The sequence below is a fragment of the Phalangium opilio genome, unplaced genomic scaffold, assembly GCF_054372755.1.
Source record: "Phalangium opilio isolate 3A_F unplaced genomic scaffold, DU_Popi_V2 ptg000113l_1, whole genome shotgun sequence".
NCBI lineage: Eukaryota > Metazoa > Arthropoda > Arachnida > Opiliones > Phalangiidae > Phalangium > Phalangium opilio.
In genome coordinates this window covers 3,253,472-3,265,804 of record NW_028324209.1, presented here as the reverse complement: position 1 = coordinate 3,265,804, position 12,333 = coordinate 3,253,472, and the positions used below count along the sequence as shown (strand labels likewise).

The 12,333-nt window shown below is 35.9% G+C and overlaps 1 protein-coding gene across 1 annotated transcript; it reads right to left on the bottom strand.

Annotated features, from left to right (window-relative positions):
- Positions 1-1,091: 1,091 nt before the first annotated feature.
- On the bottom strand, positions 1,092-12,246 carry mbc (dedicator of cytokinesis protein myoblast city). Its single transcript, XM_089853130.1, has 24 exons — positions 12,037-12,246; positions 11,682-11,765; positions 11,330-11,613; positions 11,215-11,270; positions 11,029-11,146; positions 10,736-10,966; positions 10,485-10,662; positions 9,033-9,617; positions 8,866-8,969; positions 8,521-8,796; positions 8,118-8,449; positions 7,827-8,006; positions 7,439-7,769; positions 7,176-7,369; positions 6,191-6,629; positions 5,504-5,589; positions 5,272-5,428; positions 3,979-5,220; positions 3,785-3,918; positions 3,699-3,722; positions 3,376-3,637; positions 3,207-3,309; positions 2,945-3,138; positions 1,092-2,478 (listed from the first exon to the last, which is right to left on the bottom strand). The coding sequence occupies exons 1-24, from the start codon at positions 12,077-12,079 to the stop codon at positions 2,320-2,322; spliced, it is 5,796 nt and encodes a 1,931-aa protein (XP_089709256.1). The 5' UTR covers positions 12,080-12,246; the 3' UTR covers positions 1,092-2,319.
- Positions 12,247-12,333: the final 87 nt, after the last annotated feature.

The window sequence follows — 12,333 nt, the reverse complement described above, 5'->3', positions numbered from 1 at the left end:
TCGCTGGCTTAGGCTTAACGAAAAAACGCGGAAGGGGCAACGAGCAGACAGCCGCTATTTTCTGGGGGTAGCAGTTTAAAACGCCATCTATCGGTAACTTTCGAAACTAAATTAAAGGATGAGCTAAGAGTAGTGGCACTCTATGTTAACCCCCTATAGGGCATAATAAGTCAAACCCTCGGAGATGCCATTACTCCATTTTATACGAGCTAAGAGCAGAAAAACGTATTTTATAAATTTTACACCTGTAAAATCTTTTAAAAAACACTTGGAACTTGTATTTCTACTTACTTTCGAGGAAATACCACCGTTTTCTGAAGGTAAGAGTCTTTTTTTATACATTTATTAGTAATAAAAACATTTAAGGCGAGCTAAGCCTTGGTCTTGTAAAACACGGCAGATTAGTGATTTTGAAAACGACGCTAATCCTCGCGCTAATCACTAATCTGCCCTGTTTTACAAGACCAAGGCTTAGCCCGCCTTAAATGTTTTTATTACTAATAAATGTATAAAAAAAGACTCTTACCTTCAGAAAACGGTGGTATTTCCTCGAAAGTAAGTAGAAATACAAGTTCCAAGTGTTTTTTAAAAGATTTTACAGGTGTAAAATTTATAAAATACGTTTTTCTGCTCTTAGCTCGTATAAAATGGAGTAATGGCATCTCCGAGGGTTTGACTTATTATGCCCTATAGGGGGTTAACATAGAGTGCCACTACTCTAAGCTCATCCTTTAATTTAGTTTCGAAAGTTACCGATAGATGGCGTTTTAAACTGCTACCCCCAGAAAATAGCGGCTGTCTGCTCGTTGCCCCTTCCGCGTCGACCTCCCATTGAATTGTGTATCTACCCTTTTAATATATCTATGCCGGCGACTGCGGCAATCAAATTTAAAAACATCTAGATCACGTGGCCCTTTCCAAGCAGAGAGAGGTCGCGCCACCTACTCCATGTGCGTTTTCCGCGCCAAATTTCAAAACATCGAAAAGCACGTGGGTCCGTCTGTCGATAGGTTAACATTTGGCGCCCTCTCGAGGTCTAGTTCCTCGCCCTTTTTTTCGCGCCAAGTTTTGAAAGTATTTAAACCACGTGGTTCTGGTCTAAAATCATTTATTTCTTATGTATGTATGTACAATACAATCTATTTTCCCGTTCCTAAAACGCATTTTTGGCCTCTAATATCACAAAAATTATCTAAAATTCTAAATAAAAGGCACAGAGGGTCTTCAAATTGTTTTTAAAGACCAGCAAAATTATTTAGAAAAAGCGCCGAGTAGAAAAAAAAAAAAAAAAATCTTAAAATGGCGATAAGTTTTGTTAGTTATTACTAGTTTATTACTTATTTCCCTTGACTAAATTATGTATATTAATTTATAAAATATTATTAATAAAAGTTCTAGTTTATAAAAAGCCAAATTAGAGCTATAATAAATGCGTTAAATTAATTGATTCTTACGACCATAAATTAATTAAAAATAAGCAAAATATATACTTTTTAAATGAATAATAGATTTAAGATTTTGTGTAAATTGCCCATTTAAACTAATTATAATTAACTATAGGGCTTAACTAAATATAACATATATATATATATAATATATCTAAAATAATACCTAAATACTAAAAAATATTGTGGAACTTACCAGGAAAAAATGGCTTAGTTAATATATTTTAAATTAATATAAAAATGAAAGGATGGGATAATTAAACCAATAATCAAAGGCAATTAGTGTCAGAGAAACTAATTACAAATGGGGGGGTAAAGTAATTAAGACATTAAAAGAAAGTCAATGACATTATCCAGTAGTAATTAGTAATTATGAAGAAAACAAGTTGGTCTTACCTTTATTAATGGTTTCTCTCTGAATTTTATCACCGTTCATTGGTTTAATCCCATCCTTTAATTAATTTAATTATATTGTTGGAAGAATTTTAACTAAATTAAATTTGTACGCGCCCAATTTGCTACGGATATATTTAAAATATTTGAGCTATCAAGAGTTTAATACGCTAAACTCTGACTAGTCTTAAAAAAAATTAGTATAAAATATTCATTTTATGAAATGTAGATAATTAATTAAAATTTTAAGAAAATTAATTTTGTTATAAAGCTCTTTAAGAAAATGTTTGATTAAAAAGGTACAAAGGTAGAAAAAAAAATCACTTGTTTTCTAAATTAAATCTTAATTCATTAAATAAAACCGTATGTGAAATAGCATTTTTTTTTTTTTTTTGGCTTTCATTACCTGAAACTTCTTGTCATTTTTTGGCACATAGATGATTCTAGTGACGTTATTATTAATCTTACTTTACTTTAGGCATCAACTACCCTGACTTTGGCTATCCAATAACATTCTATGCGGTTTTTTAGGTATTTCTGGTGGAATTTCGTTCACATCCGACGTCGGTATTGGTAGATGGCGCCTCTGAGTTGGTGAACTTAAGGGTGAATTATCTCGAACCGGTAATGGCGGCGGAGGCTGAAAATTTAATATTAAACAGAAAAAAAAAAAAAAACATTAGGCCTACTTTCTAAGCCTTGGTAGTAAAAGGGCTAAGACTAAGCCTTGGTTGTAAAAGGGGCTAAGACTAAGCCTTGGTTGTAAAAGGGGCTAAGACTAAGCCTTGGTTGTAAAAGGGGCTAAGACTAAGCCTTGGTTGTAAAAGGGGGCTAAGACTAAGCCTTGGTTGTAAAAGGGGGCTAAGACTAAGCCTTGGTTGTAAAAGGGGGCTAAGACTAAGCCTTGGTTGTAAAAGGGCTAAGACTTTAAGCTTTGGTTTTGAAGGCTTAAGGATATGAAAGGGAATTGTCTCAAATCAGTATTGGTGTAGGTGGGAAATAAACGTATCATTAAACGGACATAAAAATAAGTCCTAAATTTTAAGCCTTTGTAGACAATGGACAAGGCTTAAGGAGGATTAAAAAAAAAACCCATAAATATTTACCCTATTTTTGATTCTTGTTGGAAGAGAAAGGGAACTTTTCCGATTAGCGAACCCACTGAGTTGCATCTCATCTGTGATATTGCTATAATCAGCATACGCTTGTTTCTGAGGCAATGGCGGTGGTTTATCGTCATTATCATCTTCGGTGCAAGGAGTTGATGGGTTTGATAACGAGACATTTGATGGCGTGCGGCCTGAATTATTTGAATAATTCGCATCACCTAGGTAAGATAAAATTGTGATAAAAAGGGGTATATCTTACTATGTCGCGTTGGAGAAGGAGTTGATCTCCTCCTAAAATGCTCGCTAGATGGCCTACTGTATCTTTTTTCCACTTCGGAACGTCTGGGTCTCGCCGGTGTCAACTGGGAACAAATCAAAGTGGAAGGACTGAGCATCGGATTCGTTTTTTCTTTGCTTAATCGCTCTACCTCTTCGGAGAGTTCGATGCGAGGACTTTCCGGTTTACTAGGCGTGTCGTACCACAATGTAGAACTCTCGCTTATTTGGTGCTGTAATTGATGATTAGAAGTTGAACTTTGGGATGTGGTTGAAGCGGAGCTGCGTCTGAGAGTCCCGCTATCTCGTTTTTTAGTTCCATTGCTCTTGAAAGGAACTGAAGTGGTGGGTTTGACCCAAACTGATTGAGCCCTGACTGACTGGGTTAGTTTAGTGGGTGAAATTGAACCACCACTGAAAGAAGGTTAACAAACGTTTAAACTAGTTTTCAAAATTATACCTAAACTTTTCTTACGTTAAAGACGCAGTCCTTCTGGTTCTAAAATCATTAAAAATTAAGAGATTATTATCTACCTTGAAATTCGCAATTTAATGACTTACAGGTCAACAATGCTTAAAGTTGTACTTGAAACACGTTCAGGTGGGATTGGTGCGGAAGTATGGTTAACATTTTGAGATGGTTTGACTCTTCTAATGGATACATGATGTCGTTCTAAGATCTCTTTTGGCGCCTTCTGCGAGTTTTAATCATTATTAATTAATTATAAGCCAATGTCCTTCAGCACGTGACAAACCTTTTCGCCGTATTTCTCTTCAACATTCTTTTTCAATTTCGCGAATGATTGTTCTAAGTGTTCTTGCAACGGCTTAAGACTAGGATGCGCTTTGGTCCGATGTATGGCAATGGCCGCTTCTAATAAAGGTATCTGGGAAGCGATGAGATCTTTCAATTTTTCAACTCCTTCGATATCTTTGGGGGAGTTATTCAATTTCAAGTAATCTTCGTTGAAAAAGGCTTTTTCGTAGTTGACTATCCCACCCATAACGGCGGCATCGACAATTCCACTCAAAAGCATACATAGCGGGTTACTCGGTAAGGCGGGATCAGCCCTGTGTTGTATTATGGATTCCTTAATCTTCAAATTCGATACCTCCATGGCTTCTATCGCGTTTTCCAGGGGACTTAACTCGGTTACTTTAACGGAATTAACGTTAAACCATCTCAAAATCCCTGGTAAGGGATATCGCGTCTCTAAACTAGTTCGTTCGATCCACATAGTCGCGAATTCGTTATCGTTATCCTTTTCCCCTTTCCTAATCGGTCGCGAATAGACGAAATTCTGCACTTCATTCACTCGGTAGTACTTTAAAATTTGATCATGCACCGTTTTTGATTTAAATTTTTCATTTTCCTTCATGACCGGGTCAACTTTATTAATTTGAAGGAATTGACCGGTTGATTCCGTGATTTCCTGACTAGGCGGACTTAATTTCGTCAATAATTGAGCTTTTGGAAACTGATTCAGAAGCCTTCCTTGAAAATCGTTCAATCGTTCGTACTCTTTCCCGCGATAAACAAAGACCTTATTACTTAAAAACGTCGGAAAACCCTGACCAAAGTAACCGACTCGAAAATATTCCGGTTCGGGTCGAACTTTACTCATGATGTTATCGTAGAAAGTAGCCATTCTTTTTAACAAATCGCCCAATTGAATGTAATCAAAGACTTCGTTCTCTAGTTGTATCGCGAGTTCTTTGCAAAGAGTTAAGCCAGTCTCCCATAACTTTCCCTTATCAAAGTAATCAATGATGTCGTAGTATAGTTTCTCTTTTAAATCGCGTTGGGTCTCGCAGTGAGGGTATTTGTCGTTTTTCAACGGCTGAGGGACTGGTTCGTCGCTCCAATGAAGTAATCTAGTATGAAGCAACAGGGAATACGCAGCCTCCACGAAGTTATCGCATTCCAGATGCAAGTCGCACAGTTTGTAAAGGTAACGAATGTACATCTCTTTCCGGTTGATTTCATTGTAGAATTCCTGAAATTTCAATTTTAGAAGTGCCGATACTTTTCAGAGTTGATAACTTACTAATAAATTAACGGTGCAACTCATGCGACTCTCTTTGTTTTCATCCATGACTATGACGCGATATTCCAGGAGTCGTCGCATTAATCTAACCGCAGTTTGTACGAATCGCATTCCTTGATCGTTCATAGTCGCGTGGTTCTCGCATAAGCTACTTAATCTGATGATCAATGGATTGAGTTTAGAATTTAGACCTAAAGTCTACAAATTACCCAATTAGGTTAACGATACTAACATTTCGAGAAATAGTTCTTTGTATTGTTCATCACCGCGTCCTCCTTCAACTAACATGTCTAGTTGCGTTATCATTTCATCCTCAAACTAAATACAATTAAATGATATTAAAATATATGTCATAACTTTAAGACAACATTATTCGAAAATTCTGTAGAAATTTAAAGTCTAACTTAGCTTAACGTTCATATAAACGATAAGCCTAGTTTGGCCTAATATAAACGCTAAGCCCAGTTTGGCCTAATATAAACGCTAAGCCTAGTTTGGCCTAATATAAACGCTGAGCCTAGTTTGGCCTAATATAAACGCTAAGCCCAGTTTGGCCTAATATAAACGCTAAGCCCAGTTTGGCCTAATATAAACGCTAAGCCTAGTTTGGTCTAATATAAACGCTAAGCCTAGTTTGGCCTAATATAAACGCTAAGCCTAGTTTGGCCTAAAATAAACGCTAAGCCTAGTTTGGCCTAATAAAACGCTAAGCCTAGTTTGGCCTAATAAAACGCTAAGCCTAGTTTGGCCTAATATAAACGCTAAGCCCAGTTTGGCCTAATATAAACGCTAAGCCCAGTTTGGCCTAATATAAACGCTAAGCCTAGTTTGGCCAAAAATATTGAACACGCGATAAGCCTAAAGTTTATATCAACGTCAAGCCTAGTTTGGTCTACATTATTCTTAAATCTAAACCTACTTCTTTAAAGCTGCCTTTGATATCGTGATTTTGAGCAAAAAACTCTTCGTAGAGCGAAACTCCGTGGTGTCTAGGCGAATAAAATTCGCACTGCATCATATCAAAAAAGATAGGAATGGTGGCCTTTCTAAGTTCAATTTCGGGAATCAAGGTCATTTCTAGGAAAGGTCCAACCATTTCGGGCACAAATTTGATCTTATTTTGACCCAAATTAAACCAAAGAGAGCGTATTTCGAATCCAGTCTCTCTCCTCATGTCTTTGTATCTCGCTATAATTTTATTACGCTTATTTTGCGAGAAATTTTCAAGTTGCAAGGGGTCTTGCGTTAAAAACGAAATGGCGCAATGGAAGAAATTGTTCCAGACTTGGTATTCGAAGGGATTCGTAAAATGGTCCCTTATAGTGTGCGAAAAGTAGCGGAGTGATTTAAGTACCACACTACCCACGAAGAACAGTTAAAAATTGTTAAAATTTAAATATTAGTTAAGACCAGGGCTGTGCGGGTCCAGATTTTTGGGTGTCGGGTAAATTTCGGGTAATAGAAAATTGTACCCGCGGGTATCGGGTCCAATTTTCAATTACCCGTCGGGTCTTCGGGTCCTTCAAAATCCCCAAAATTAGCTTTCGGGTCCAATTCGGATCTCTGCTTTTCCTTACAGTCCAATTAAAAGTTAGATTTCAAAGCTGAGCCATTATCCCCCATAGTGTAATTCATTAAACAATATTAATTAATAACTTAATACTAATTAAATTATTTAATTATGAAAGGCAGAAGTATTGAAACACGCGCGGTAACGTCATGAACTGGACCCGTCAGACTCGGCTGGTATTGGCAAAGGCTTAAAATTGGGACTCGGGTACCCGTTCGGGTCCTAAAAAATGTGTTTCGGGTATCGGGTCGGGTACCCGACCCGGACCCGAAGACGGGTACCCGAGATTTTCGGGTACCCGCACACCCCTGGTTAAGACTAACTAATATAGTACCTATTCTGTAGCATAATCATTTCAGACCAATCCTTTTGGTAGACATTCTTGCTAACTAAATCTCTAAAAACTAACAAAATCTCCATAAGGAAATCTAATAGATCACTCGGTAATGGAAAACTCGAGACGTATTGATTGTAATGATACGGAGTCATTTTGCGAAAAATATCAATCATAATCGCAACCATATTTCCCTAGATTAATTAATGACGAAAATTAAACTATGGACTCCTTACAGACAAAACTAAATAAAATATACTGACAACCAAGCTTCTATCTCTGCTCATCGTTATTACAGTTTGAATAACAGTGCGCAAAATGGAATTATTAATTTCAGTGAAATCATCTTTCGTTGCCGAAGAATTTTGATGATGTAAGACAGTCAACATATCGCTTAGAATTTTAACGCATAATTCCATCTCTTCATTACGTTCCAATAGCTGTTTCAGTTGGAAATTTACCAATGGCATTAAAATGGCGCGACACTCTGGTAGTTGAAACAAAGCGCTGTGAACTATATCATTGACGCAAGTCATTTTTTGCTTTGTTAATCTATCAGCGGGAACGTTAGTAATCATTTCCACAAGGATATTGCTGTAAATTACTCAAATATTAGGTTTTGCGGAAAATAATCTAATCTATGAACCATACCATAGTAAAGTTCCATCAAATACAGTTAAGATGTCAGGAATGGCAAAAGGTAGAAACTTCAAACAAGCTCCTTGTATGACTAAAGTTAAATCCGAATCATAAAGCATCATTGACGATAACGACTCCAAAAGACGTTGAAGAGAGTTTTCGAATTGTTGTTTGCCTTTCCCAGAGTTGATTCTATCGAAAAAAAATAACAATAGAGTAGTGACACTCCATGTTAATTTCTCATAGAGCGTAACGTAGCCAAAGGCAGGGAGGTGTCATTAAAGATAAAAACTAAAAACTTACTCGGAAAAGAGCTGCCGTGATCTAACAATAAATTTGAAGAGATATTCGATAGATTTCATTGTTTTGAGCAATTTATCATGGAAAGCTTCATCCGGATCATTGGCGTTATCAACGTAATATTTCAACACAACCATTAACTTTGTGTAAGCCAATGTAGCGCAAAAATTCTCCATAATATAGACATCCAAAACGGGACGAAAATGATGGTATTTTCTGTCCGATATCAAACCAATTATGAAGACCAAAGCGTCAACCACTAAATTGTCATAGAGTTCCGAATCGGGGTTTTTCATTAATATGTCGAATAAGGCGTCTAAAGTGTCTTGTAAGAACTAAACACAATCAAATAGATTAGAATTAAATGAAATTAAATTAAATTATTAAAATTAATTATCCTTTATACCTTGACGACTTCTTCTCCGTCAACTTTCATCAGAGCTTTCAAATTACTCTCCAAGTTTTCAGGATTCGCCCACCATTTTAAAAGACCCAAAAGATCGACATTTTGCGTTAATTTTGTAGAACAAACTAAGGTAGATATGCTAAAAGAATCTTTCGAGCTAAATGACAAGCCATTTGACGATAACTTTGTATTAAGAGCGTAACTCTCCAAGTCACTACGAGTTGAAGGTAAGTTTAAATAACTGGTGTCAGTATCGTCGTATTTCTTGTGATCAACCTGAATTAAACATTTCTTAATAACTCTTAATTCTTCTGGTCAATTGAAAAACCCTAATTAATTAATTACTTTAAAAACTAAGAGATCGTGACTTTCGTCTTTAAGCGTCGTTCCGTTTTTTTGCATTAATTTTACAAACGATAGAGCGAAAACTTTTTCCGCTTTGTCTTTCGCTATTATAAGATTAAAATAGTTTAGTTCCTATAATTCAATTGCGATTAATATTAATTATTAACCTTCATTAGAAGATCGGTGACGAAATGTAAACTTCAAATGGGAATTATAAAATTCCTCTATTGGTATTGCAACTTTGAATGTTTCCATCCATTTTGGTTTATCTTCGTGGTAGTAAATCATACTACGGTATTCTTTCATCGGGTCGCATCCCGAGCCGTAACTTATAACTCCCGGAATAACTTGCCCCTTTTCATTACAAACTTTAACGGTAACTTCAATATTTCTTTCCATTGAAATAGTTCCCCTTGGAAACTCTCCTTGAGCCAAAGTTAAGTATAAATCGTTCCTAACATCTCCGGGTAATATAACTTCGGGAAATCCCATTTTTCTAGCGACTGACGTTGATGTGGAGACCAGATGAGGGTTTTCTTCGCGGACTTGTTTAATATCTCCGTGAAGTAACTTCAGGCAACACCAGAGTCCTTGTCCTTTGTGGTCTTTCTGGCTTACCTCTTTTGCCGTTAAGATTTTTCTGATAACGGAATCTAAGAAATCATGGTCTCCACATTGAACAAAAGGAACAAAGTATTGCTTTTCTTCGTCACTTTCAAGTTTGCCAGTTATGATATCTGATATATCCATAGCTAAAAATATTATCATTAATATTAAATATTGAACCAATCGCGGCCCAAATGTATTAAAGGTTTTGTACAGATAACATATTCCTTTATAAACTTATGAGAATTGCCTTTTTCTAAATATAAAAGGAAAAAAAAATCTCATATTACAAAATAATTAGCATTTAATTAGTCTTAAAAACGAGGACTACTGCGCCGCCATTTTGTTTAATGACGTCACCACTTAGCCCAAACGGGATTGGCTGAATTCTCACAGGGTGAGAGAGGTAAGGGTAACTGCAGTCTGGGAAATAAGGATATTTTTTAAACTTGTCCTTGGGACCAGTGACCCCTTTAGTGTCCTAAATAATAAAGTGGTCTTTGTTCTCCTATAAATTTGAAATTAATAAACTGGTCCAGGCAAAATTTAAACTGGTCATTTCCAGGGTGGGAAATAAGGATATTTTTAAAACTGGACATTGGGCCAGCGACTCCCCACGCCTAGAATAAATAAACTGGTCCATGACCATTGACCAGGGCGCGTCGTCTGCTAAACTAAAGAAGTGGGTAATTAAAATAGTTGAGATAATGTCTGGACTCTGGTTACCCTTGAATTTTCTTAGTGGTCTGACCCCCTCCGATTTAATTTTTAAACTGGTCCAGCCAATTTTTAAACTGGTCATTTGCCCTGTGCCACCGCCTTATTTACCAAGCTGGTAAGAGGTTTGATTTAGCAGAAGCCACTAAATCCTCGTTTTTTAGGTCCAATTAAATGCTAATTAATTATTTTGTAGTAATAGATCATTTATTTTTTAAATGTTTTTCCAAACTTAAAAAAGGCAGTTCATTCAAGGTATTATGTTACCTGCCCCTTTTCCTTTAAGATAAAATTACCGGCAACTCCAAATGGTCTCCTAACACCTTCCCCTAATCTTTTTCCTCCACCCATACTAGATTTCCTATCAACATTTGATTTTTTATGTTCCCCCTCTTTTAATTCCATGGAACCAATCCGAATTATTTGGCACACCAAGAACACCTTCTCACGATTCAAATCTTTGCTCCCCAAATCCTTAAATGGGAAGAAATATATACATATAACAAACAAACAATAAAAAGAATAAAATAATCTTCGCAATTCTTACGGTGAATAAAACCCTAAGATTATTCAATTGATCCATATCTTTCGCTAAACCCCCTTTCCCCCATTTGACCAAATAATTTTCACTGATAAAAACCCCTTCTTTCGCGTCGTACAATGTCATTAACAAGTCAGCATCATCACCAACGCGACAAACAAAATTTTTTACAGTTACAAAAAGATTGTGACAATAACGCGAAAGTGATTTCTGACTTCTGTAATCGATATTGTTCATCTGAAAAAATAATACTTTCGTTAGAATTATGTATTTTCAAAATACAATTAGATTACTCTTACAGTTTCTATTTGCGTAGCGGCAATTTTATGCGCTCTGTAGAGATCAACTGTGCTTGTCATTTCAGGGTTTAAGATATTTCCATGTTCATCCCTTACTACCAAATCAAGTCCCAAGATGCTGTAACACGAACCACTCAAGTTAAAAACCAACCCAAAAATAATGAAACAATATTATTAAATACACACTGGTTTCCCACATCTATTTTGGCCGTTACTTTCTGCTTAACTTCTTTTAACTCATCCTAATAAGGAAGGTAATGTAAAACCCCCATCTTTAAAATGTTAAACATTAAAAACTTACAGCTGGCAATGTTCCTGACATGATACTCTTCCGCCAATCTACTAATTCGTACATCATATTACGAACTGATTCAAAGTGTGTGCTGTTCAGTACGTATAGTTGTTTCCATATTATCCACCATTCTCTTAAAACAGATGATATTTCTTGAACAATTGGAGGTTCGTGAGGTAGAAATATTTCATTTAACCCGGATCTATCAACAATGGCGTCTCTAACACAAACAAATGATCGAGGAAAAACGCCACTTTTGGAACGATTTCTAGCGTATGATCCATAGTACCATTCTGAAGATGATAACTGGTTAATAACGTAAAAAGGGGTACTATGAAGCCTGAGATATATTAAAACTTGCCATCTGATTCTTTCAAAAGTAAAACAGAGTCTCCCACATTTAACTTTAACATGTATGGATTTTCATGAGAGAAATTGTAAATAGCTGAAACGGAAACCAAAGTATATGACTCAACATGAAATTATGCTAAACATTTGGCTGTAAAAGTTTTGGTAACACTTGTTGAATATACCGCTATCTTAATCAACCTAATCTAGACGGCTTAATGCAGTTCTATTTAAAATTCGGTAAACTATGCTATATTTTAAGTTAAACTTGCCTAGTCATTTAAATTAATTAAATTAATATGTAGTAATTTACCTAATTAAGAATAAATTACAGAAAATAATATTACTTAAGCCTTAGTCGTACTTACCAACCCCATACCGAGAGCTTTCGCTTACGTTATACCACTTCATTTTAGAAGAATAACTTAAAATTTTTACATTAAAATTCTTTAAAAAGCTTATTCTAGCGTCAATAATTAAAATTAATCATTATGGTTAAATGTTTTTAAAATAAATGTGCGAAGGAAATCCTGCTTGGCACCGACAATTTCAAGCAGCGACCATTTTGAATACTTCACTTCGTCATAAACCACATGATAGCTTTGGGCGTGGTAGATATTTAAAAATGGCGCGAAACGCCGCGAATTTCAAATATACATAAACCA

Excerpts from the sequence above, each read along its gene's own strand:
- mbc (XM_089853130.1), bottom strand. The coding sequence starts at position 12,079 with ATGAAGTGGTATAACGTAAGCGAAAGCTCTCGGTATGGGGTTG. Across the intron at positions 9,618-10,484 it reads GAGACCATTTGGAGTTGCCG|CTATGGATATATCAGATATC; the intron begins GTAATTTTATCT and ends TAATATTTTTAG. Across the intron at positions 5,221-5,271 it reads GTTGCACCGTTAATTTATTA|GAATTCTACAATGAAATCAA; the intron begins GTAAGTTATCAA and ends TTGAAATTTCAG.